Raw genomic sequence first — 27,533 nt, 5'->3', positions numbered from 1 at the left:
GCGTACAAACGTCCGACCATAGTGCATGGGCGTCTTTGTAGTTCCTTACACGGTTGAAGACATCTTTGCAAAGGCCTCTAAAGATAGTGTTTCAAGCCTTCGCATTCCACTTTTCATAATTAACCTCATCGCCTTGTAAGTGTGTAGCATCCTGAGGTTTTGGGAAGCCTTGTGAGGTGGCTCTAAGTATACCAACGTCTAGAGCTTCTAAGTACGCTTCTATGTGGATTTTCTAATATGGAAAGTCATCTCCCTCAAAGATAGGAGGAGGTCCATCCCCGTGAGACATCTTGCTCTAAGCGATTAAGCTTAAAAACATGAGCACGAGGCTCTGATACCAATTGAAAGGATCAAGATGCCCAAGAGGGGGGGGGTGAATTGGGCTAATTCTAAATTTTCTTTTAATAATTAAATCATATGGTTAGCCCAATTAACCCCTTGTACCTAGAAAAGTGTTTCTATCAATCTAACGCACAAAGGACTTGCAACCTATGTTCCAAACTTACTCTAGCATGGCAATTCTATAAATGTAAAAATAAGTATTGAATTGCTCAAAGTAAATGGAGAGAGAGGAACACGGTGATGTTTTTCCGAGGTATCGGAGAGTCGCCACTTCCCACTAGTCCTCGTTGGAGCACCCGCGCAAGGGTGTAGCTCTCCCTTGATCCGCGCAAGGATCAAGTGCTCTCTACGGGTTGATTCTTCGATACTCCGTCACGGTGAATCACCCACAACCGCTCATAGCTTGAGTTGGGTCACCCACAAGCTCCGTCGGGTGATCATCAAGCTCTCAATCACCACCAAGCCATCTAGGTGATGGCGATCACCAAGAGTAACAAGCACGAACTCTCACTTGACCACGCAAAGCCTAATGAGAATGGTGGATGCACACTTTGCTACTCTTGATTCACTAATGAGGCTACTCTCTTGGATTCTCAAATCTCAATCACCTTACTAGGACCTTGCTTTTCTTGGCACTCACAAACATGTTTCTCAGCAGTTGGAATGAGCAAAAGTAACTCCACACACGAGTGAAGCTTCTATTTATAACATGAGCTGAAAAATGAACTGTTATATGCCTCTGCGGGGTGACCGGACGCTCCGGTCATGTTGATCGGACGCTCCGATCAATTCAACCCGCACACCAGTGTTTAAGTGTTGACCAGACGCTGTAAGCGTCTGATCATCACTGACCGGACGTGTCCGGTCGCATTTAACCCTCACTGGAACCTTACTGTACTCGACCGGACGCTGAACCCCTAGTCATAGATTTGATGTGTCTATTCATAGATTTTCTCTTCTAGAACCTTACTAGAGTCGACCGGATGCTGGACCTCAGCGTCCGGTCATGCCAAACGCAGTCTCCTTGGTCAAATAAACTGATCGGACCCTGCAGCCAGCGTCCGGTCCGATCGAAGCTAGCGTCCGGTCAGCATTTGACCCTCCATTCACTTCCAACTCTCGAACATATATGAATGAAGTTTACTCCAAAGGATCTTAGGCATATGTAGGAGCTACCTAGCGCTAGTTTTGATAAGTGTGCACCACACCTAACTCACTAGACTCATCTAGGTCAAGCTACCCGTCCATATCCCCCTTAATAGTACGGCCAAAGGAAAAACAAAGTCCTAAACTACTCTAAGTGTCTCTTCAACTCCAATCGACACTTAGAACTAGTCATCCTTAACCTTGTCGTCCATCATTTGAAAACCGAAATGATTTCCATCGTAGGGGCATGACCACCTTGATTGCCCAATTGATCTTCATTACCATGACCTAACTTAATTGTCTCTACAAAACACATGTTAGTCATAGTAATCTTGTATTGTCATTAATCATCAAAACCCAACTAGGGGCCTAGATGCTTTCAAGGTGTAGTCTTGATCAAATGGTCAGAGAAATACAAAGTCACAGCTCAAGGTGATTCAGCTCAAGGTAATACAGGTGTTGAAAACCCTCAAATGGTTAAAACCAAGAAAGCATGATCAAATAGTTTAGACTCAATCTCTTGTTCTTGATCCTCCACCTTCTCCATGAGCTTGAGCGTACTAGCTACATAATATCCCCTTGGTCCTAGAACAACTCTACATCTCGTTTTTTTGGGAGAAACTTTTTAAGTTGTAACTAGATAGGAAATATTACTCATATTTCTATCTCATAATATGTTTATTATGAAAGTATGTTCTATTATTAGTCTAATAATACTTATTTTGTATCTTAAATATTAGTATGTTTTTATGTATATTTGGTCAAACTTAAAACTCCTCGAAAAGTAAGACGTGTGTTATTTTAGGATAGAGGGAGTATGCATTTGTTCTTAACATTTTTCCAACCCTAGAGTTGTATTCCTTTTAGAGGAAGGTTATACTTGCTTAGCCACGTATAGCCAGGAATGAAAACGGACATAATAAATCCGTCCTATTCCATTTTCTATTTTTGTTTCATTCATTTTCATATTTATAGAAAATACAGGAATGCAACGAGAATGGTAGAAGGGGTTTGCCGCTTGTTTTTGTGGAGTTTTCAATCTATGTGAAATATGTCTAACAATTAAATGTCTTTATGCTAATGCTAATATACCTACTAATAACTAAGTATACATGTTAACATGTTGAGACACATGGTATGCAAGTGAATATTAGATTAATCTCGATACATGTATCATACATGCATACTAAGAACATTAGATCATATCATCTTAACTTAATTTTTTGATTCTTCGTCCATTTTTGTTCGTTTTCGAATGTCTATAGATATAAGCGAATTTGTTCGCAACCTCACAAATAGACTTATTTTTTTTTTTCATCCATGCCACTTACATCCCTTTTCAAACATCTCAATTTTGTTTTCGTCCGGCCTTTTTAAAACCCGATCCTCTTTCCATTAGAATTAGAAATATATATATATATATATATATATATATATATATATATATATATATATATATATATATATGTATGTATATATATATAAACGAAACCAGAGGTAGGTTTTCCCACCTGTCTTGTCCATTTCCATTTCTATTTATTTATAGCGTACTCCCTTCTTTCACTGCTCTTTCCCTCCAAATAACAGAGACCGATAGCAGATGGGGGAGAAAAAAATGGGAGGAAAAAGGGCTTTGATCCATGCCATTGCTGGTTCTTTGGACGGCTGAGAGGTTGCTACTGCTTTTGTTGTAGCAATGGTTACCGCTGCACCCGGTCCTGCTCCCCTATGTGGGTGGCAGCCAGTCTGGGAATAAAACCGGTCGTACTTCAAGGCTGATTTGACCTCTCATGAAGGCTACTCCTAAAGATGGCAACAGCAACGGGCAGAAAAAAACCCATGTACCCGTGGACACCCGACCCGACGGACGTGAATACGGGCGTGAATCTGTGCCTGCGGGCACGGGCACGGGTAGTGAGTTGTGCCAAACGGGCAAACCTACACGGACAAGAAAATACCATGCCTGCACCTGCAAACCCGCCAAATCCGCACTGGCATGTGGGCCATAGCAGAAGCGATATATATACTTCAGTTTTAGGGTTTCCATCTCAACTTCCCAGTCCCCACTCCCTAGTTTCCAACCAGCGTCGCCGTCGCCGCCCACATGCGACTCGTGAGTCCGCATCGGCAAGATCGCGACCCTACATCGGCGCCTCCCCATCGACCCCGCATCGAGCTCGCGCGCGTCGTGCCTCCGGGCTCCAGCCTCCCCACTCTCGCGCAGTCCCCTGTCCGACGCCTCCTCCTTCACTCTCTGCTCCTCCGACGGACCGATGCCTCCTGCTCCTCCATTCCACGACGCCGGCCGCCTCCCTGCTCCGACCCTGCCGCGTAGGCCGCCGTCTTTGCCCCACAGGCCGCCATTGTCTTCCCCGCCGCGCAGTGCCGCCGTCTCCGCCTCGTAGGCCGCCATCGTCTTCCACGCCGCAAGTTTTGGCGGGTATGCGGGCATGCCCTCGGGTGAGCCTTGCCCGCGGATAGTAGGCACGGGCACAGGTTGCTGCCGTGGCGGGTGGCGGGCGCGGGTGCAGGCATGAGATTTTTCTCGCGGGCGCGGGCGTGCGAAGCCATTATCCACGCGGATATTACCCGTTGCCATCTTTAGCTACTCCAGCCAATCAAAGGCTGAACCTGTACTTAACATAAATAGACCAAACGAATCTCCCAATGGTCTCTCTCTCGTGCCTGTTTCGGCAGCGCGGCAGCTGCAAACTGTCACTCTAGCCACAGTGTTTACTCCGTACTCCGTAGCGCCTTGCACTGTCCGCCGCCGCCGCCGCTGCAGCAGCTGCGAAACCAAGCAGCCGAATCTTGGCATCTTGTGGTGTTTCAGAAAAAAAAAAGATTCTGATCCTTCGTGCAAAAGCCGCCAACGCTGAAAGGCTGTGGCCGTGCAGCAAGCAAAAGCAACACTAGTACACGCACAAGTAATACGTTCCCCCAATATTAGTTTATATATATCACTCAAATAACAAAAAAAAATCATTATAATAAAACAGCCAAAAGAACACAAATTTCCTATTAAGAAAACCAAACCTCACTTAACCCACCGTTTTTTAAAATAAAGAAAATACCACAAATTTAGGCGGATTCAACATAAATAAATCAGAAGACTTTACGCCCACGTTAATCAGTCCATAATGAGCGCATAATAAACGGCAGCGGCACCGCCTCCCAGCATCAAGCAAGTCAGGAAACCTCCTCTCCTCTCTTCGCTCTCTACTCCTGCGCCTTCATTGGCTTCTCTTGGGTTGCTCCCCGTATCCCGGGCTACCTCGCACTGAACCCTACCTATCCCACCCACCCGTCCCAGCAGCCGCGCCCCGCAATGGCGCGCGGTGCGGCTAGAAAGCCGCGCCGCGAGTCGTCGCCCCCTGCCGCAGCCGCCGCGGCACGCGACGGGAGGAAGCTCCTCTTCGGCGAGTTCGTCGAGGTGACCGCCATCCGTACCGCCGTTTGCGATGAGGTCCACCGCATTGGGGCTTGGCGATGGTCCGCGGGTGATGGGCTGGGTGCCTGGGTTTTCGATTTTATTGCATTTTCCAATGCTTGAGGCCACACCGCCCATGATCAGGGTCGTGACCAGGCGATTCTCGGTTAATCTTGATACCGCGCATTGGCCGTTCCGCGGCCGGGGATGATCGCGAGGCTATCCCGCCTATCCGGATGGTTATTGGTTAGGAATAGCATGCTTTTGTTAATCTGGGGTGAAGTGGGTGCTTAATTACATATTTACATGTATTCTTTTTAGTTGTTCTGCGGAGTTTATATTGGGTGGTTGGAGTGACCTTACCTTCCTCATGCGGAAATGCTGACAAGATTAGTAGAAGGTTATGCCACATAGACGGCTATCAAGTCGCAACAGCGATACGGCAGTGAGCCTTCTTTATGTACGTGCAAATAGTTCAGAATCTTGGCTTCTCGCTTCTGCCCTCAGTGAGTTCCGATAGTATTATTGACATCTAAGCAAAGTGCCTAATTGTGCGTAATTTGTATTATTTATATTTCTTCAATTCGATTTGCGGCTGATGCCAGTTACCTCTGTCTGTTGGCCATTGATGCCTGCCAATTGGGCTGCCTTGCATTAGTTAGCTAGGTAGGAATTACTTAAGTGTTATATCACTGTTTATTCTTTTATGATCCAATTTGTTGCATGCATGGATTGAATTTGACCTGTCAATGAACCACTAATGTTCTACTACCCCTTTTAACACACCGCTTGTGTTCGCTTCAGAATTCCAATGTGTTTCATTGTTTTTGTGACTTGCTGATGATTATGGGATATGCCAACCCCTGGTTTTCTTTTTGCACTGTCACTATGTCTGCCCTCACACTGTGGGATGGAAGTGTCCGAGTTATTCACTGACATCTTTCTATTCTGTAGGTGTTGAGTTGTGATCCAGGGCTATGTGGCTCCTGGCATAAGGCTGTTGTTATTGGTATCCAGGAAAATGCTCGCACCGTAAGATATACTGATTTCATTGATGAAAATGGATCGCCCCTTGTTGAGAATGTTCAAGTGTCAGATGCCATTGATGGCAAGTCAAGCATGCCTGAGGAAGTCATTCGTGGCAATGTTAGGCCAATGTGTCCACATCAACGGCTGCAGGTATCTCATGCAAGCTATGGACTCTGTGTTGATGCACTCATAGAAGGTTCCTACTGGGAAGGTGTTATTGCTGATCATGCTGAAGGCTCTATGGAAAGGAAAGTCATTTTCCCTGATGAAGGTGATGAATGCACTATCGAAGTCGATCAGCTACGTCTTACTCAAGACTGGGATGAAGTTACAGGGAAATGGAAACCACGTGGAATCTGGTTGTTTCTGCAGATGATTTTGTCACATGAAGAGAGAGATGGTTTACCTGTGTCAGTCAGGCAGATATGGTTTGACTTAAGATCCAAACCTTCTTTTAAGACTGATGCCAAAATGTGGATGCGTGGAACAGAAGAATTTTGGGAGAGATCACTTGCAGATCTCATTGCTGAATTGTGGTCTCTATGTGGCAAGCCTACCCTAGATGGATATCAAGTGGAAGCAGTCTTTCAGAAGGACAAAGTTGAGACCACTGTCTTGGATAAGCTGGATCCATCCCAAGCATTATCAGAATACATCTCATGCTATCGCAATAATAATAGGAAAAATGCTCTTATCAAAAAGGAGTTGGCAAAGCAACACCTTAAATCTTTAGGATGGACCTTTCTGGATGACCATCCTAAGAACAAGTTTTACATCTCACCTGATGGTAAGCGGTTCCCATCTTTTCTAGGAGCATGCCAGGCGTGTTTGGCTGCAAAAGAAGCAAATGATTGCCAAGATGATTATACAGAAAATTTGCATCTAGACAGTATTAGTGTGGTGCACAAGAATGCATGCTACAACCCGATGCGCATGGATCTTGCCTTGATAAAGAACAAGTCCAATGATAAATGGATCACGACTCCAGGATCTTGGGAGTTGGTTCAACTCGATGCTGAATTTTCCCCACAGATAGTTTCTCTTCTTGCTAGTTACCAAGATGGCACTACTGTTCTACAGAGGAGCATTGACAGAACTCTGAGTGTGAAGCTGAAGAAGCATCTACTGGCATTGGGTTGGAGTATTAAGTTCAGAACTGATGAAATTATGCTAGGAAATGGCCATCACAGACATATTCCGAGATACCGGTATGAGTCACCTGATGGGAAGACTTATGTTTCTATCATTCAGGTAATATGCAGCTTGATAGTTGGAGGCGTTAAACAAGATATAATAACTGACAGACACAACTATCGGACAGCACCAAAAGGTTTTCATTCGACAGTGTCAACTGACCTGGCAAGGCTCAGTAAACGTAAAAGAAGGGATAAATCTGATGCCCTTGAAAAATACATAGACTATATGGAAGCTGATAAGAAAAATTCCAGGAGGAGGAAACTGTTGAGATCAAATGCTAAGAAGTTTCTCAAATCTGCTGGGTGGAATTTTTGGTTAAAGCAAAAGTCTAGAAACAAACTGGAGTTGAGGTATGATGCTCCACATGGCAAGTCTTACAACTCTCTAGTGGCAGCATGTAAGGGTTACCTGGAAAAAGGATATCAGGAGGACAATGACGCAGACATTGAAATCGCCCACCATGGTTCTGCTGATGGTTCTATGCATCCATCAAAGTTGGTAGCACTCAGTGGTGATTCAAGTAAAATGCAGGGTATGCCTGTTGTGGACAGATGTAGCAACATGTTTACCTTGTCTGCACATCATGGAAAATGTAGGAAAAGAAAATCATCTTCAATTTCTTCAGACAGAGCACAATATCTTCGTTCAAGACATGGACAGATCCTTTCAAGTGAGCATCGTGTGAGGACAGTTTTGTCTTTGTTGGTAAAGAAAAAAATTGTGGTACCAGGGTATAAGGTTACATATAAGCAAAGTGATGGACCTGGGATAAAGGAAGGTTCCATCTTCAGAGGTAGAATAAAATGCATGTGTTGTAATGAAATATTCACTGTGGAGAATTTTGAGGTTCATGCTGGGAGCAGTACACCATTACCTTTGGCTCATATGTTTTTAAAGGATGGAATGTCCCTATCACAGTGTTTAGTTGAATTCATGGGTGGAAACAAGCCCAGAGATCCACATCCACTGCATGTACGCTTGAAGGGAAAAAATTCTGATCTGGAAAGTGATTCAATATGCTCTGTGTGCCATGATGGTGGGGATTTACTACTTTGTGACAATTGCCCATCATCTTATCATCATGATTGTGTCGGTTTGGAGGTAGAGGTACTCCATTATCCTATTCGAGTGAATTTATTTACTTAGTCTCGAGTTTCTATCTGCTGGTACCTCTATTGTTGCAACTTGAAAACTTCCAGTAGGTAGCCTGGTAACATGACAGTTTTAGCCTTCCATTGGCTTTAGTTATATGGTTGTTGGTTTTTGATGAATATATTCTTGCTCAAGTGCCAATCCAGAACTTATGATCCCTTCTCTTTTTTGAGTATGATGAAGAGCATGTGCATCATATCATTGCTGTGTTTCTTCAGTTCTTATTTCTCCACAAGTTCTTCCTATTTGCACTTGCTTTAAGAAAGATATTTCAGTTGCATTCTGCTTTTGTAGGCCATTCCGGAAGGAAACTGGTATTGCCCATCCTGCAGATGCAGTATTTGTAACTTGAGTGATTATGATCCTGATACCAGCCAATTCACTGAGAAGACCATAGTGTACTGTGATCAGTGTGAACGGGAATGTATGCTTATTTCAACATTTATGTATAAAATGTTCCAGATTTTCATTTTGTGATTGCTGATTTCTTGTTCACTTTCTTTTGGTAGATCATGTCGGTTGCACTAGAAATAGTGACCATCAGCTTATCTGCCGACCAGAAGGTTGTTGGTTTTGCAGCAGGGGATGCGCAAATGTACGGTATTACTTGATAAAAAATGCTAACTTTTTACCTGAAATGACTTTAGAATATAATTTGAACTCATTCTTCTTATTATGATGTCTTTCAGACACCGAATGATTGATTCTGGTGTCCCATTCTATTGTGCAGGTATTTCAACATTTGCAAGAACTCATGGGGAAATCAGTTCCAACTCCAATCGAAAGCGTATCTTGTACTATCTTGAAATTTTGTAGAGGGAACGGCAGTGACCACGGTGATTATGATGATGAGATAATGGCAGACCATTATGGCAAGTTGTGCGTTGCAGTTGATATTCTTCATGAATGCTTTGTTACTATTATCGAGCCTCGCACACAGAGTGATATTTCTGAGGATATTGTCTTCAATAGAGAGTAAGTGCTTCTGGAAAATTTCCATGCATCTGGTTTTATTTCACTTTCAATGATTCTTGCACTAATTACTCTCATGAGATAGACTCTGAATATTCTAGAATAGTTGATGCTTTATTTGTATTACAAATAGTCGAAACATAGACCATTTTTATTAAAGTTTAGATGTTTTATACTGAATTGCTTAAATAGAGGTACACTAACTGTAGTTTTGCAATGCTCATCAGCAAATTTGTTCTCTTATTTTTCTGTCCCCTTTTCATCTTCCACATTCTGGAAATTTGTTGAAATACCTGTTGTTTGGTTACATCTATATTCATATTATAAATTTATAAATGTTTGATGTTTCTTTGGCCATTATTTATTGATCTAGTGTAGACTGCTGAGTAACTTCTGTATATGCTTCACAGATCAGAACTCAGACGACTAAATTTTAGGGGATTCTACACAATACTTCTCCAGAAAGGTGGTGAACTAGTATCTGTCGGCACTTTTAGGTAGTATAACCTTCACAATGGTTTTCCATAGTAATTGAACCTTTCATTAAGCATTTTGATCCATGTCTAGTTATTTCCTTTCCTGATTAGGATTTGCGGCCAGAAGTTTGCCGAGCTGCCTCTCATCGGTACAAGTTCTCCATACCGTCGCCAAGGAATGTGCCGACTTCTAATTAATGAACTGGAAAAGGTTTGTACTTGATATATTTTAAAATCATATGCAACAGTATTTTAGTTTAAATATTGTAACAAAAGCTTGTTTCGAAAAAAAATGTAACAAAAACATTTCCATTTGATTCCTCAAATACTCCTGCCATTTCCATGGTGTTTGCTGAATAATTCACTTTCTTTTTTTTTCTTCTTACCAGTTGCTTTTAGACTTGGGGGTGGAAAGACTTCTATTACCGGCAGTTCCTGAACTTTTGGAAACATGGACATGCTCATTTGGTTTCACAGTTATGTCAAATTCTGATAGGCTTGAGTTGGCAGGGAATAGCATTCTCAGTTTCCAGGGAACCACCATGTGTCAGAAGATTTTAAATGTTGCACACAACATTTCACAAGATAAAAGTGTTCCATCAATGTCCAATTCTGAGAGAATGGGGTTGGCAGAGAACATGGTGGTGAAGAAGGTATTTGTTCCATTGACAGTGGAGCCAGACCATCAGGTTGATTTGACTGTGGAGCCTGAGCTAGTAATGGAAATTGAGAATAACAGCAGCAAAGAGGGTATTTCTTCAATTGATCCTCTGACTAGTATGCCAGACCCTCAAGTTGGTCTGACAGTGGGGCCAGAGCTGGTACTGGTTAGTCAGGAAAACAAAGGTGAAGAGGGTATTTGTTTCATTGATGCTCCAACTTGCACGCCAGATCCTCAAGTTGGTTTAACAATGGACATTCATGAACAACCATATGTCAGGTAGGGTTTCTTCTATTGAGGTCAGATGGGGTTGGCTTATAAGAATTCCGTTTGTTCTTGCTTGACTGAACTCAAAGAGATAACATTGTAGAATTTGCAAATGCTATGTAGATTTGATACTAATAGACAAATAACCAGTTATTATTGACCGAAACATAACCTGCAGTTATATTCTGTAAGACATTACATTCTCCTAGTTGGCAATCTGGTTTACTATCTATATTCACTTGGTGAGCCAGCATCTTGTTTATACTCTCTCCGTTCCAAATTGCAAGTCGTTCTGTCTTTTCTAGATACATAAGTTTGACTATGTATCTGGACATAATGTTTATCTAGGAACATAGTAAAAGCTATGTATCTAGAAAAGGTATAATGACTTACAAGTTGGAATCGAGGGAGTAACAATTAGTGATTTCTTTAGTAACTTAATTAAGAATAATTATTTACTACAATCTTTAACATATTTTTTCTTTACTTGGTACTGATTGTGCTCCATTTCTAGTGCTGGTGCAGATCAGTGCAACCAGAATTGCACTTCGAATATAACAGTACGTATATGCTCTGAGTAACTTCCTGATTATTTCTTGGGTAGCTGCTTGTGTTGCTTATGATAATGCTCCCTACATTTTGCAGCCTAACACAGCTTCAGGATTGAAATACAAGTTCTCAGGAAAATGCTATGAGCGGGTAAAAAAGGGCGCTCGCCCAAGGAATGTCTGGCTTAGAGTCTCGACCAAATAATAACCAAGGGTGGGTCCACTAGAGCTTTGGATGAAGGATGCTAAACTTTCATGCAGTAAGCTTTCAGCCATCGCCTTGGCGTTGAGTGCGAGTTGAAATTAACCTGACCTGGTTACGGAAGCGAGTGATTGTGTATTCTCCATGGTGTAAATTAAGGACTATCGAGCTGTTAACATACTGTCCAGCTACAAGGAAAATGAGACTATGTTGGAGCAATTTCTGGTGATGGTTTTACCCTGATCTGTAGTATTATCAGTTCTGTCGCCATACTGTTCATTGGCTGCAAACTGTATGCAGTTCCTTTTGTTTGACTAGACATTCGCATGGAGCTCAGCCTGAGCCTGTTGCTGATCCTGCACATGTGATCGATCAGGGGCCCTCAGGCTCGTTAAGTCACAAAGAGGTTAAGAGGGAGTAAAAATGGTTAGTGGTCTGTTTCTGGTGAGTTGGTGAGGGTGATGAGAGAAATTCTTATCCAATCCTGTCACGGCAACAGAGCTGCTCCAACAAGCACACAGCAAGGAGTAGGAGAAAGCCGGGATGTACAGTACACCCTTTCATAGTAGTACTCCTGTATTAGACTTAAGCTGTATAAACGAGCTGCAATTTTCTTAGCCTGAGACTCGTAAGACCCCGCCTCCGTATCTGAGATCAGTCTGATTCCAATCTCTGTGAACTGCTCATGTCGCCTGTCTGATCTCGCCAGCGGTTCCAGGTGGCGTCTGAGGCGGCGATCCTTTGGCGTGGGTTATCCAGTTGGTGGTGTTAAACAAGTGGAATATGGCGGCACTTTTGCGGTGCACGGCATTGGCGGTTCTTCTACTTGGTGTTTCGGTCATTCGGTGGCGTGTGGCGGCGGCGCATCTCTTCGTGCCTGTGGCAGTGCTTGGCGGCGGGGATTCTCCGGTGGCTTTGGCGAGCTGATCTCCTTCCGATCTGCGTATCTTATTCACAAAGGGCAAACCATGTCCAAGCACAATCGCATAATACCTCCCACGAGCATAACATGCAACAATAGCAAATTCACTACACTACCATGAGTGTATAGAGTCGCCATAATATCACAACATATATAAGCAAACACATATGCATTACCTATACACAAATTTCAATCACTTTGCAATGCTAATTTTATCTCAAACCAAATTTTGATCAAACTTTAAAAAAATGACTTTAAAAACGAGATATGCAGCCACTGGTTACACAGTAAGTATATTCCATTTCCAAGAAAGCACGAATTCCATGGCTTCAAATCGGGGGAATTCTCTGTGTGCCATTAAAAAAGATCGCAATGCACTGTATGCCTCTGGAAAAGTTCAGCGGTTTTCAGCGTCACTACTCTAACTTTTTCGTGTCCTTCATGCCACTTCCGTCAGTTTGGGCTCTAACGCCGTCAAACTGCAGGTGTGAATAGACGAAAATATCCTTAAGTCTAAATATGTTATTAATTTTTTTGAGCATCTTAACGACTTCAAATGAAAAAACTCAAAACTAGAAAGTTGTAGATCTCGTCGTGATCTATAATTTTCATATAAAAATTATTTTTATTTAATTCCGCAAAAAAATGATTTGATATGATTTATATATCTTAGAAAAATCATATTAATTTTTTTACGGAATTAAATGAAAATAATTTTTATATGAAAATTATAGATCTTGACGAGATCTACAACTTTCTAGTTTTGAGTTTTTTCATTTGAAGTCGTTAAGATGCTCAAAAAAATTAATAATATATTTAGACTTAAGGGTGTTTTCGTCTTTTCACACATGCAGTTTGACGGCGTTAGAGCCCAAACTGACAGAAATGGTATGGAAGACACGAAAAAATTGGAGTAGTGACGCTGAAGACCGCTGAGCTTTTTTAGAGACACACAGGGCATTACGATCTTTTTTAATGGCACATGAGGAATTGGAATGTTCTACAACGACGTTCGCCAAAGGGCAAACCGATCGACCAAAGGAATCCACGGATTCCATACGAGTTGCGCAAACTCCAAAGGTGATATGATCTCGAACACGCTCACGTGAACTCCAGTCGGTCTAGCTAGCGGCAATTCTTACCCTCAAATGCACACCTCCTCTTCAATTGAACTCCTGACAATTAGCAGCGCAGCTAGATAGATTACTCGCAGAGGCGACGGGTTACTCGCAGCTGGACTCGTGATTACACGTACGATTAATTGAGCAGCAGCATAAAGGGGCCATTCAGAAAGGCGGCTTTGCCTCCGTTCTCTCTTTTCTTTGCCACGATGCTGCCGTCCTGCAGGAAGAGTGCTGCCCTCGCCGCCGTTGCGTTGTCTTCCTCCGTGCTCCTGCTCCACGCCTGCTTCTCTCTTCCGGCAGCCTCGGCGCTCTCCGTCGGGCTGGCGCGGCGCCACCGGCAAGACGCCGCGCCCGGGCTGGCCGCCGGCTGCGACGTCTTCAGTGGCAGCTGGGCCCTCGACGACGGCGGCGGCTCATCGGCGGCGTACACCGGGTACAACTGCCCGCTCATCGACGCAGAGTTCAATTGCCAGCTCTACGGCCGCCCGGACTCCGACTACCTCCGGTACGTCTGGAAGCCGGCCGGCTGCGAGCTACCGAGGTACGTGCGTGGCAGTGAGCGCCAACCATGCCTCATGAACCCACGGCGACAGACACGCGCCTGCATGCGTGCGTGATAGACTGATTACTTGTATTGTATACATATATCAGGTTCGATGGAGCGGACTTCTTGACGCGGATGAAGGGGAAGACGGTGATGTTCGTGGGCGACTCGCTGGGCCGCAACCAGTGGGAGTCGCTCGTCTGCCTGCTGCACGCCGCCGCGCCGCAGTCGCCGGCGCAGCTCGTCTCCGCGGACCCTCTGTACACCTACAAGTTCCTGGTATGTTATGTACATGTACCATGCGGCGTGCATGATAATTCAGAGCTTGGCCGAAGAGATTAATTAGGCCAAATCTAATATAAATACGTTGTTGGAGCATCAGGAGTACCAGGTGACGGTATCCTTCTACCGCGCGCCGTACCTGGTGGACATCGACGTGGTCCAGGGGAAGCGGGTGCTGATGCTGGACGACATCTCCGAGAACGCCGAGGCGTGGCGCGACGCCGACGTGCTCTCCTTCAACTCCGGCCACTGGTGGACGCACACCGGCTCGATGCAGGGGCACGCACTGCGCAAATCTATTCGTGATAATCCCTCCAGTTTTGTAGAATTTGCTCTGAAAATGTGCGCGGTGGATGGATGCAGGTGGGACTACATGGGCGAGTCTGGCCGATACAACGAGGACATGGACCGCACAGTGGCATTCCAGCGCGGCCTCACCACCTGGGCCAACTGGGTGGACCTCAACCTCGATCAAGCCAAGACCCGTGTCTTCTTCCAGTCCATGTCGCCCACGCACTACAGCTATTATTCTCTCCCGTGAGTCCGTGACTCCACGAGCCATCCCTTTCTGTGCACTGCCACGCTAGCGGCGTCCTGTCCAGACGCGCATATGCATGTACATGCACGTGTCGTGTTTTTTTTTATCATTCAGTTCATTCATTGTTTTTTCGGTTCGGCCTTTTTGTGCTGTGATCTCTATCAGCTCGAAGGAATGGCCCAACCCGGTATCCAAGAACTGCTACGGCGAGACGGCACCGGTGACTGGGCTCAACTCGACCGGCCAGGCCTCGGGCCAGGACCAGGTGATCCAGGCCGTGCTGCGGGGCATGAAGAGCCCCGTGCGTCTCCTCGACATCACGGCGCTGTCGGCGATGCGGAAGGACGCGCACCCATCGGTGTACAGCGGCGACTTCTCGCCGGCGCAGCGTGCCAACCCCGGCGCCGGCTCCGTCGACTGCAGCCACTGGTGCCTCCCCGGCCTCCCGGACACCTGGAACCAGCTCTTCTACACACTCCTCTTCTACAAATAGTAGTGACACTGACATAGGCACATACTCCGCCACTGGGCACATAGCAAGTCATCCACCCGTACAACTAGCACAACAGCTCGCTAGCCATGTTGTCACAAACCATTTCATTTTTTTTCGGTGTGTGTAAACTGTAAAGCTAGTGTGACGTTGTATCACAGGAGTATGTACACAATAGTTGGCGGGAGAAATGCATCGATAACGTTTACATTGGAGTGAAGAACTACAATCTCGGCATCATTTGATCTCCTTCATTCACATGGCATTTGTACAATTGTACTCCACGTACCCCATTTTTTCGCAATAGTTGATCTACTGTGCTTTGCATGCAACAAGCTACGTACCCTAGACCACTTATAAAATTAAGGGCATGTTTGGTACCGATTCTCGAACGGCCCCTGAAGCTATTTTCGCTATTTTTAGACGATGCCAGCCAGACTACTCCCTCCTAGAAGCGCCGGATTTCGCTCTCTCTATAGCGGCAAGCATTTGAAGGAGCCGAAAAAAACGAGCTTCACCTTGCTCCTCCTTCGTGCTCGCAGGCCTGGGCGAAATTGCCCCTTCTCTGTGCACGTCAGCAACAACAGAGCGGACGACGAGTGGGGCTAGGGCGGAGGCATCGGTGGGCTAGAGCCCGGAGCGTCGGCGTCGGGACCAAGGCAGAGCAACGCCGTCGAGAGTCGAGGCGGGGCCGCAGGGCCGGTGGCGCCAGAGGAAGCTTCGAGCAGACTGGCGCTAGGGCAAAGCAGCACCGTCGAGGTGGGGGTGCGAGACCACCGATGTGCGGAGCGGTGCAGTCCACAGGGCTGCCAGGGCGTGACGTCGTCGATGTAATATACAGAGTTATGAGATCCAACCCTTCTCTCGCTAGAGGCGAATTGCTGAAGGGGGTGGATAGGGCCGAGGAAATAGGGGAACTAGTGGCAGACCCAAGGCCCAATAACCCTGGGCGCCCACTCGGTTCCTACGTCGGCGCACCCTGAGGTATTCATCACATCACACTCCACAACAAGCTTTAAAATACATGATCTCATTTGCGTCTTGAGATTCACCTAGGTTCCGCTCGAATGCTGAGTTTGCTGCAACTGAGGGGAACTAAGTGGCCATGGATCAAAGAGGGGCTCTTTGAGGACTGGTTTCTCACCGTTGTCCGATTCTCCCGGTTGACATTGTTTATATACCATCAACGTTTGGCTAATTTTTTTTGCAGTGTCCGGCTGATAGCTTTTCTTTTCGAAGAAACTCTCAACTGCTAAATGCAAAAAGGGAGCGACGTTTTTCGGTTGGAGGGGGTAAGAGGGCAATGTTGATTCCTGTTTCACTACGTAAAAAAACGGTTTGTAGCAACGGAATAAATTTTTAATAGAGGCGGCTGATGATGGAGCCGCCCCTACAGTGGCGTGCTCGGGAGCCCAGAGATCAGCCGCCCCTACAAATGAAACAGTAGGGGCGGCTGGTCATACGAGCCGCCCCTACAAATGTGTCGGATTTGTTGGGGATGGCTCACTCACCAGCCGCCCCCGGTATTGCTATTTGTAGGGGCGGCTCTATCACCAGCCGCCCCTACAAATGATCCACATATAAAGGAAACTGCACCACCTTCTTCCTCCTCGGGTCACTCACTCCAACCCGTGAAAGAAAGGTGGGGAGGCCTTGGGCACCTCCCAAAAAATTCTCTACTAAGGGGGAAGGTTTTGGTCTCAAATCCTTTGGTGGAGAGGTCGTAAACGATAAGAAAATGCTATTCCACACCTTTTTTTGAAGTTTTAATGGTTGGTTAGTGAGTAATTAGAGTTTTGCTTTTCTCTCTCTTCTATGGTGCTTAAGCTACTTATGAAGCAAATTAGACCTAAGTTTTGAATGTACTAGGTAAATTAGGGAGGGGAACAAGATCATACCCTTATTTGGTCCATGTTTCTTGATTTTAGTGAACAATTAGTTAGTTTTATGGATGTTTCATGTGCACGTAGATCTAGATCTAGGGTTTAGTTTTTTTATTAATTTTGGTTTTGTAAATTTATGTTTGATGAAATTAGACTAGGGTTTGCATGAAAGATATTGGGTAAAATATAATTGTTGCTAATTGTTGTCTTTGAAATTGTTTATTGTAATCAATAAATATGTATTTTAATTATTTATGGATAAATGGGCCATTAATTAATTTTCTTCTACCATGGTGTGTTTGTATGCTTCATATAATTATATTTGATTTATATTCATATATATCTGAAGTATATACAATTATTCTCAAGTAATTATTAATTTGATTCATTTTTATATATATCTGAATAAGTAGTCCTTTATGTTTGTTTTGTTGTTGTTGTAAAAGATGGAGTATAGGAACTCTTGGATATATGGTTCGTTAAGGTTCGAGGCAGGTTTCTGTGAAGAGGTGGATAAATTTATTGAGGCCGCAAAGAAGCATGCAACAATATTGACAGAGAATAAGGATACAATTATTTGTCCCTGTAAAGATTGCAAGAACCGTATGGCATGGACAGATGTGACTATCATCAGATCACATTTGATTATATGAGGATTTGTTGAGGACTACACAATGTGGATTCATCATGGTGAAACGGTTATTGTTAACGACGAGGATGAGGAGGAATATGACGACGAAACCATAGAATCCTTGTCTCAATATTTAGCAGAGCTTGATGCACGAATGGATTTGGAGTTTGACAATGAACAAGGTGGTGATGCTGGTGGTTGAGATGGTAACGACGAAGGTGATGCCAATAATGATGGTGGAGCACGTGTCAGGGATGAAGATGATTTAGAGAACATGATTCGAGCCCTTGGACCAGACATTTTATTAAATAGCCCGAAAGGTCTAGAAAATTTGAAAAGGGTGACAAAAGCATCGAAGGAGACTATGTATGGTGTTGAAAAGGGCTGTTCGACACATTGGACATCGCTACGTTTTGTGCTTGAGCTACTCATCCTGAAGGCTAAGTACGACTGGTCAGACTGTAGTTTCAACGATCTATTGCATCTTCTGTCATGGGTGCTGCCACAACCAAACTCAGTTCCCGCCAACACATACCAAGTGAAGAAGGTCATAAGTTCATTGACAATGGGGGTTGAAAAAAAATCCATGCATGCCCCAACCATTGTATACTTTTTTGTGGTGAAGCGTTCAAGTCACTAGATAAATATCCCCGGTGTGGGGCTAGTCGGTACAAGAACAATGACCTTTACGGTGGGGACGAAGCCTCCACGGGGAAAAAGAGGAATAAGAAGGGTACAAAAAAGGTGGTACAAGAATCTCAGCCCCTAGAGGACACTCCATTAGGCAACGATGCAAAGCAGAGAAGAATTCCTGCTTTGGTAATGTGGTACCTGCCAGTGAGCAACCGCTTGAGACGTATCTTCCTAAACCCTAAAGAAGCCACACTCATGACATGGTGGGATGATGAGCGCAAGGTGGATGATGATAAGATTGCACACCCAACTGATTGTAGTCAGTGGCAAAGATTCGATGGAAAGCATAAAGAATTTAGCGATGACCCAAGGAATGTACGATTTGGCTTGAGCACCGATAGAATGAATCCCTTCAATGAGAGGATGAGCGACCAGAACACTTGGCTAGTGATCTTGACCATGTACAACATCCCAACATGGTTGTGTTAGAAGAGAAAGTACCTTCTCCTTACTATTCTTATTTCTGGCCTTAAACAACCATGCATTGATATAGACGTGTTCCTCAAGCCTTTGATGCAAGAAATGAAGAGGCTATGGAGGCATGGGGAGCGATGTACGATGCGTTCTGAAAGGAGGACTTCATATGTAGAGTAATAATATTTGTTACTACCAATGATTACCCCACGCTGTTTGCTTTGTCTGAATAGATCAAAGGGAAGACAGGATGCTTGGTTTGCTTGGATGGTACTACATGGGTGTACCTAGATGCATCCAAGAAGATAGTTTACCTAAGGAACCGACACTTCTTAAAGACAAGTCACAAGTACTGCAACAAATAGTTCTTTAGATTTTATGACAACACCCCAGAGATTGAACCCCCTCTAGAGAGATGTCATAACAGAGAACACGTGTATAGAATGGTGAAAAATATACGTGTCGTCTATGGAAAGAAGAATCCAGATGGGACGAACAAAGATAGAAGCACACCTCCTGTTGAAGGCATACATTTCAAGCAACAATCAATCTTCTTTTAGTATCTGCCTTATTGGCCAGACTTGGAGGTCCCCCATGCCATTGATGCTATGCATGTGCAGAAGAATATCTTTGAGAGTCTCATTACTACCTTGATAGATATAGGCAAGTCAAAGGATGGTCTGAAAGCACAGAAAGACATGGTACAGCTAAACGTGATGCCACAACTTCACCCGGTACCGGAGGCTAATGGAAAATACACTCTGCCCGCGGTGTGCTTCAACCTAACACTAGACGAGAAGAGAGCTATATGCACTTTCCTAAGGGGGGTCTGAAAGGATCAAGATGCCCAAGAGAGGGGGTGAATTGGGCTAATTCGAAATTTTCTTGCAATAATCAAATCCTATGGATAGCCCAATTAACCCCTTGTGCCTAGAAAAAGTGTTTCTATCAAACTAACGCACAAAGGACTTACAACCTATGTTCCAAACTTACTCTAGCAAAGCAATTCTAAGAATGTAAAGATGAGTATTGAATTGCTCAAAGTAAATACTCAAAGTAAATGCTCAAAGTAAAGAGAGAGAGAGAGGAACGCGACGATGTTTTGCCGAGGTATCAGAGAGTCGCCACTCCCCACTAGTCCTTGTTGGAGCACCCGCGCAAGGGTGTAGCTCCCTCTTGATCCACGCAAGGATCAAGTGCTCTCTACGGGTTGATTCTTCGACACTCCATCACGGCGAATCACCCAAAGCCGCTCACAACTTGAGTTGGGTCACCCACAAGCTCCGTCGGGTGATCACCAAGCTCCCAACTGCCACCAAGCCATCTAGGTGATGGCGATCACCAAGAGTAACAAGCACGAACTCTCACTTGACCACACAAAGCCTAATGAGAAGATGGATGCACACTTGACTACTCTTGATTCACTAATGAGGTTACTCTCTTGGATTCTCAAATCTCAATCACCTCACTAGGACCTTGCTCTTCTTGGCACTCACAAACATGTTTCTTAGCTATTGGAATGAGCAAAAGTGACTCCACACATGAGTGGAGCTTCTATTTATAAGGCAGCCTGAAAAACGAACCGTTATGAGCTTCTACGGGGTGACCGGACGCTCCGGTCGTGTTGATCGGACGCTCTGGTCAGTTCAACCTGTGAGCTAGTGAGATTGTGTTGATCGGACACTGGCAGGGTCCGGTCAGCACTGACCAGATGCGTCCGGTCGCATGAAACCCTCACTGGATGCTTAGTGGACTCGACCGGACGCTGAACCCTCAGGTTCCGATCAGTACTGACCGGACACGTCTGGTCACAGATTCCCTTCTCTGAAACCTTACTGGAGTCGACCGGATGCTGCCTTTCAGCGTCTGGTCACTTGACCTCTCCAGCGTTCGGTCGCACCGAACACTGTCTGCTGATCAAATGAACTGACCGGACCCTGCGGCCAGTGTTCGGTCGCATCGGGGCCAGCGTCCGATCAGCATTTGATCCTCCATTCACTTCCAACTCTCGATCATATGTGAATGAAGTTTGCTCCAAAGGATCTTAGGCATTCATAGGAGCTACCTAGAGCTAGTTTTAACAAGTGTGCACCACACCTAACTCACTAGACTCAACTAGATCAAGCTACCCGTCCATACCCCCTTAATAGTATGACCAAAGGAAAAACAAAGTCCTAAACTACTCTAAGTGTCACTCCAACTCCAATCGACACTTAGAACTAGTCATCCTTAACCTTGTCGTCCATCCTTTGAAAACCAAAATGATTTCCATCGTAGGGGCATGACAACTTTGATTGCCCAATCGATCTCCATTACCATGACCTAACTTAATTGCCTCTACAAAACACACGTTAGTCATAGTAATCTTGTATTTTCATTAATCACCGAAACCCAACTAGGGGCCTAGATGCTTTCAGGGTCAAAGTCCCCATTGTGTTTTCAGCAAATGTGAAGAAGCTAGTGTCGATGAAGGACTTGTCAATAACATACTACAAGGCTCACAATTGTTATGTGATGCTGATAGTGTTTCTACCTATTGCAATCAGGGCTATAAAGCCAGAGTTCTTAAAAATGGCAATCACCCGCATGTGCTACATCTTTTTGAAGATCTCACAGAAGACGATTGGCAAGCAAGAGCTGAGTGACCTATATGAATTTATGGTGGAGACACAAAACCAACTAGAGATGTGTTTACCTCCTGCTTTTTTGATATAATGCCACATCTCATGATTTACATGGTTCATCAGATACAGGCGCTGGGCCCTTGCTACTTGCATAAAATGTGGTCCTATGAGTGGTTCATGTCAGTTCTAAGTCGATACCTGCATAATCAAGCATACCCAGAGGGCTCCATGATAGAGGGTTACAATACTGAAGAAGTCGTCGAGTGCTGTCAAGAGTACCTAAAAGTACAGAAAGGGATTGGTAAACCCGATTCTTGTCACAAGGGTAGGCTGGCTGGGAAGGGCACTAGTGGTAGAAAAGTATTCATCGACCATGATTACAAAGAGATGAGTCAGGCGCATTACAATGTCTTGCAGAGTATACAACTGATGCAACCGTACATTGATGAACACTTGACTATCATTATGGCAGAGAGAAATGGTCGTTCGGATGATTGGGTCATGAAACAACATAAGCAACAACTAACTACATGGTTGAAGGACCAAAACATACCGTTTGGAGAAACCATAGACTCTATTATCTTTAGTAGGTTGGCGGAGGGGCCATCGAGACAAGTGACATCTTGGAATGCTTATGACATAAATGGGTATACGTACTATACCCACACAAAGGATAGTAAATATGTGAACCAAAACAACTGCGTTCGAATAGAGGCTCTCGATGGATTGGAGTGAAACATCTAATACTTTGGCATCATTGAAGAGATATGGGAACTTGACTATGGAAGATATAACAGTGGTCCTATTTAGATGCCGTTGGATCAAACAACACCAACTAAACGAGATCGGATTGAGAGTCCTAGACCTCGAGAATCTAGGCTACCAAGATGACCCTTGGGTGCTTGCTTCACGTGTCGCACAAGTTTTCTATATGTCTGACCCACAAAGTAATCTCCCCCCAAAGAAGAAGACAAAGCACGTGGTTGCCTCTGGGAAACAGCACATTATTGGAGTTGATGGCGTGGACGATGTTGAAGCTTACAATAACTATGATGAGATGCCGCTATTCACAGACTTTCCTAAGAAGATCAATGTTGTGGAAAAGAACTTACCTAGAGACATATTGCCATGGGAATGAAAAGGTGTCAAGGGGAAAGTCGTTACAATGGGCTAGCTAGTTGTTGAATATGGAGTGTTTGTGTAAGTGTGTGTTTGTAAGACTTCATTTATGCATGCGTATGAGACTATATATTTATGTATGCGTGTAAGACTATATATTTATGTATGTATGTGAGACTACATTTATGCATATGTGTGAGACTACTCTTTGCAACATCTAGATGAATCTATTTCAACATCCATTTTATTACTACTAAAACTTTATGAAATCACTTAACACTTTATAAAATGAAGAAATGGTCAAAATAAAAGTAGGAGATAGTGATGTGTTCAACAACTTTTATATTCATCACCGTTATAGCTGAAATCATTTAGTGGTTGAAAATCAGGTTTGAAGCTGTCATTTTCTGAAATTCAAAATTTGAACTGTTCAAATTTTATCAAATAAAAAGATGACCAAAATAAAAGTTGTAGATAGTGATGTGTTCAACAACTTTTATATTCATCACCTTTACAGCTAAAATCATTTAGCGGTTGAAAATCATGTTTGAAGCTGTCATTTTCTTAAATTCAAAATTTAAATTGTTCAAAATTAATGGCAAAGATAGATGACTGACTAAAATGATAGAGCATGGTTTTTGAAAATTTTAGGAAAAAAAACCATAACATTTGGAGTTAGTATGAGAAAGAAAAACTAGTTACAAGTTTTAGCCACAGATTAAAAAGAGAAATCACACTTGTTCATAATTGATCATCATGAACAGTTGTGATTTTTCTTTTTAATCTCTGGGTAAAATTTATAACTAGTCTTTATCCCTTGTACTAGCTCCAAATATGATGATTTTTTCTAAAATTTTCTAAAATCATGCCCTATCAAGTTACTGTGTTGATTTGGTCATTCTTTTCATTTGACAAAGTTTGAGCAATTCAAATTTTCAAATTTAAAAAAATGATAAATTCTAACGAGATTTTCAACCATTAAATGATTTCAGCTGAAAAAGTAATGAATACCAAAGATGTATAACTCATCAAGATCTACAGCTTTTATTTTGATCATTTTTTCATCTAACAAAGTGATAGTAAACATTGTTCATAAATCAACATGTCTCTCGTATAGTTTATGAAACTATGAGTCATATGTGAATTTATGAACAATATTTACTAATACTTTGGCACATGAAGAAGTAACCAAAATAAAAGTTGTAGATAGTGATGTGTTCAACAACTTTTATGTTCACGACTTTTATTGTTGAAATCATTTAATATTTCAAAATCTTGTTTGAAGTTGGTATTTATTGAAATTCAAAATTTCAACTGTTCAAATTTGGTCAAATGAAAAGATGATCAAAATAAAAGTTGTACATATTAATGAGTTCTACAACTTTGGTATTCATGAGTTTTTCAGCTAAAATCATTTACTCTTTCAAAATATTGTTTTAAGTTGAAATTGTTTGAATTTTAAATTTTGAATCGTTTAAACAAAGTCGCATGATAAGATGACCAAAATAAAAGTTGTATATGTTGATGAGTTATACAACTTTTATGTTTACAATATTTTCAATTAGGTCATTTAATGTCCTAAAATTATAGTCGATGTTTTATAATTTAAAATTTTAAAATTCAAATTGTAGTCACATGACAAGATTGAGTTATGTTTACAACTTTTATGACTACAATTGTTTTTATATATATTTGTGCATATATAGAATAATATAAAATATTATATACATTTACTTTGTGTTTTTATGATTTAAAAAATATAGAATTCAAAATTTAATAAAATAGAAATGCATTTATAGGGGTGGCTAGATTAGGAACCGCCTATAAAAATGAATTTTTAGGGACGGCTGGTTCAGGTTCCGCCCCTACAAATCGTCCTGAGTATAAAAACAAGGGCGCATGGGTGAAAATATGTTGGACACTTTTCTTCCTCCCGACGCCGTCAGGCTGCCTAAGTCACCCTTGTCCTCCTCGGCGGTGGCTGGCCCTCCACGCGGCGGCAGCCACCCTTGTCCTCCTCCTCTTACTTCTCCTCCTCCTCCTCCTGGTCCTCCACCACTCCCCTTCCTCCTCGCGACACAAGGTAGTGGGTCGCAGCGACGTGAACGACAGTCTAGGGTTTGGCGGTGGGTCATGGGTTTGGGAGCAGGCATGGGTGCGGGCCTGACCAGGTGGTAGGCGGTGGTGCTGGTGGCAGTGAACGGGTGGGTGTGGGCGACCTCCTTCTATGACCTCACGCGCCGGACACGCGCGCTCGTCCAGCCGTGGGTCACATGTCGGGTGCACGCCAAGACGGCTCGCACTTGATATAGGTATGTCCTCCGTCTCCTCCTCGGTCTCATCCCCTCCTTCGTCCCCTTCTCCTCAGCCCATTTCCCTTATTAGGGTTTGACCATACCGTAGAGGCGGCGTCATCGGCTTCTACCGGCATCGAATGAGAAGGTGGCAGCTGAAGGTCGTGAGGTGCTATCTTCTTCAAGATCTCAACACCATCTTGAGAAGGGCAATTTCTTTTCCAGGTCCAGCCGGATCCCTCCCTCTCTGCTCTCTGTTGTTGTATTACTAAATTCTTTGTTGTGCTGTTGACCAAAGATTGTCGTTCAGAAAATTTAGACGCCATCCCCGTGGATATGTGTTGATGATGATTGATCTTTTTACTTGCATGGGCTAGTCTTAGATGCTTATTGCTAGATTGTTCTATCTGCAGTGTCCACGTAATATTTTTCTTAGAGCAATAGAGATTGTAGGTACGTAGATCCATATCTGTTCTTTAGGCTAACACAGCATTCGTATAACTCTCTCATCAATGTTGCAGATGATTTGAGCATACATTGTACTAGTTGTCTATTCTTAGGTTATTACCTTAAGCACTTCTTATGCCGACATTACAGTAGCTCTGATGTTGAAACATCACCAACTTGGACAGCCAGATGGCAGCGTCATTTGCCGACAAGTTACAAGTTACGACGACTTCCACAGTGGATCATCCCAAAAGTTGGAGCCCCTCCACTTTCACGTACCCCAAAAGGAACCAGAGCGAGAGCGGCCACATCACTCGCATTTACATGCCAAAAACACGCTCAATCGCTGCCACCAAACCAAAACAGCACCCAGGCCCCAGCAAACCGACACGTAGTTACGCTGCCAGTGGAGTGCACGCCCGGGACAATCCACTGTGGAAGTCATCGTAACCTGTAACTTGTCGTAACACATAGTTCTCTACTCTAGGTACCTCAAGTTCAAATGCTTCCTCATTGACCTGCTCCAGTAGCTTAGTGTGAGACTGGAAAATCATTGCAACAGTTTAATATGTACCAATTCAGAGACAAAGTAATTGAAAACTAATTGACTGCAGATAATATATTGGTGTGTGTTCTAACTGGTCAAGCTTCTCCTTAATCTGCCTTTCTAAATGTGCTATCTGCTGCTGCTTGCCCTTAATCTCATCACTGACCTTTTTCATTTCCATCTTCAAATGTATACAATTTATGGTTTTCATTTCCATTCTTCCATGACACTAATATGAAGCTAGGAAAAATATTGCTTCTGTTGTTTGACACTTTTCAATAGGGTTTATAAGTTAGGCCAAAATCAGCCTTGCTGCCTTGTTATTTTTGTGTAGGATGTTTCTATTGGTAACTTTGGGTGAAATTTTTACAGTAGCCTATTTGGAGCATGTAGTATGAACTGTAATTTTTATAGATTAAACTATGCAGTTTTCATATATGTTCATTATTCCACTTAAATAACTAAACAAATTAAGAAAGGCATTAAAACAAATGAATTGGTGGTGAACACCTTACTTCTGGTGATCTTATATCATGTGTGAACTTGTGATGCACTTGGTTTGGTCAGAAATCATGTTTGGCACATAAGTAAATATTTAATTTTAGCATTTTTATAATTCTGGATAGTTTCTAGCACTTGGTGAATTAGGCTTTATAATGGTGTTTGATGGAAATCATATGAATACCAAAGTTGTAGTTAACTTATTAAACTAGCTTGTGTTAAAATGTGGTGGCATTTGGCCAAGTAGTTTAGGAGATATGGCTGTTCTTAGTTTGAGTCCAGTTTTGGCTGCTCTCTGTCTTGTGAAGATAGATTTCTGTTGTTAAGTGATTTCAACCTGGTAAAAGGTGGAATCATGCCTTGAGGTCTAGAAATAAATTTTAGGCAATTTCATAAGATTTCCAAATTGTCTTGTTGCATGTCATTTGGATTTATAAATCTCCAGTTATGGTCAGTTTACTATGCTGCTGTTGCTCTCTTACCCATGCTACTGCTCTCTTACTACTGCTACTACTCTGTACTATACTCCATTCCTCTCTTTTGCTTGCTTTGCTGTGCAGCTACTACTATCTAAATACTACTACTATGCTTTTCTATATTTACTACTCTACTATGTACCTAATTAGGAGACCATACCTAATTAGTATGAACTATAATTTTTATAGATTAAACTGTGCAGGTTTCATATATGTTCATTATTCCACTTAAATAACTAAATAAATTAAGAAAGGCATTAAAAGAAACGAATTGATGATGAACACCTTACTTTTTGGTGATCTTATATCATGTGTGAACTTGTGATGCACTTGGTTTGGTCAGAAATCATGTTTGGCACATAAGTAAATATTTAATTTTAGCATTTTTATAATTCTAGACAATTTCTAGCACTTGGTGAATTAGGCTTTGATAATGGTGTTTGATGGGAATCATGTGAGTACCAAAGTTGTAGTTAACTTACTAAACTAGCTTGTGTTAAAATTTGGTGGCATTTGGCCAAGTAGTTTAGGAGATATGGCTGTTCTCATTTTGAGTCCAGTTTTGGCTGCTCTCTGTCTTGT

At 43.1% G+C, this 27,533-nt stretch overlaps 2 protein-coding genes across 7 annotated transcripts; both read left to right on the top strand.

The window, feature by feature from the left end:
• Positions 1-4,801: 4,801 nt before the first annotated feature.
• On the top strand, positions 4,802-12,008 carry LOC136540842 (uncharacterized). 6 transcript variants are annotated; one of them, XM_066532868.1, is made up of 11 exons: positions 4,802-4,921; positions 5,240-5,378; positions 5,873-8,251; positions 8,591-8,720; positions 8,806-8,891; positions 9,027-9,271; positions 9,679-9,765; positions 9,856-9,955; positions 10,134-10,684; positions 11,187-11,232; positions 11,318-12,008. In XM_066532868.1, exons 2-11 carry the CDS (start codon positions 5,322-5,324, stop codon positions 11,423-11,425), a joined length of 3,789 nt encoding a protein of 1,262 aa, XP_066388965.1. In that variant the 5' UTR covers positions 4,802-4,921; positions 5,240-5,321; the 3' UTR covers positions 11,426-12,008. The 6 variants fall into 6 exon arrangements, with proteins under 6 accessions (XP_066388965.1, XP_066388964.1, XP_066388969.1 ...); XM_066532867.1 differs by lacking the exon at positions 5,240-5,378 and having other exon boundaries at positions 4,804-4,921; positions 5,873-8,245; XM_066532872.1 differs by lacking the exon at positions 5,240-5,378 and having other exon boundaries at positions 4,804-4,921; positions 11,198-11,232.
• Positions 12,009-13,398: 1,390 nt separating this feature from the next.
• On the top strand, positions 13,399-15,499 carry LOC136540841 (protein PMR5-like). The gene is made up of 5 exons (XM_066532865.1): positions 13,399-14,009; positions 14,120-14,291; positions 14,395-14,573; positions 14,658-14,831; positions 14,998-15,499. Exons 1-5 carry the CDS (start codon positions 13,675-13,677, stop codon positions 15,323-15,325), a joined length of 1,188 nt encoding a protein of 395 aa, XP_066388962.1. The 5' UTR covers positions 13,399-13,674; the 3' UTR covers positions 15,326-15,499.
• Positions 15,500-27,533: the final 12,034 nt, after the last annotated feature.

This window comes from Miscanthus floridulus, chromosome 2, assembly GCF_019320115.1.
Source record: "Miscanthus floridulus cultivar M001 chromosome 2, ASM1932011v1, whole genome shotgun sequence".
NCBI lineage: Eukaryota > Viridiplantae > Streptophyta > Magnoliopsida > Poales > Poaceae > Miscanthus > Miscanthus floridulus.
Note: the sequence above shows the minus strand (reverse complement) of the source record. Positions and strands in the feature narration are given on the sequence as shown.

Coding starts and splice junctions, on each gene's coding strand:
- LOC136540842 (XM_066532866.1), top strand. CDS start 4,817: ATGGCGCGCGGTGCGGCTAGAAAGCCGCGCCGCGAGTCGTCGCCCCCT. Junction 8,721..8,805: donor TGATCAGTGTGAACGGGAAT/GTATGCTTATTT, acceptor TTCTTTTGGTAG/ATCATGTCGGTTGCACTAGA. Junction 8,892..9,026: donor GCAGCAGGGGATGCGCAAAT/GTACGGTATTAC, acceptor TCTATTGTGCAG/GTATTTCAACATTTGCAAGA.
- LOC136540841 (XM_066532865.1), top strand. CDS start 13,675: ATGCTGCCGTCCTGCAGGAAGAGTGCTGCCCTCGCCGCCGTTGCGTTG. Junction 14,010..14,119: donor GCCGGCTGCGAGCTACCGAG/GTACGTGCGTGG, acceptor TACATATATCAG/GTTCGATGGAGCGGACTTCT. Junction 14,574..14,657: donor CACACCGGCTCGATGCAGGG/GCACGCACTGCG, acceptor GGATGGATGCAG/GTGGGACTACATGGGCGAGT.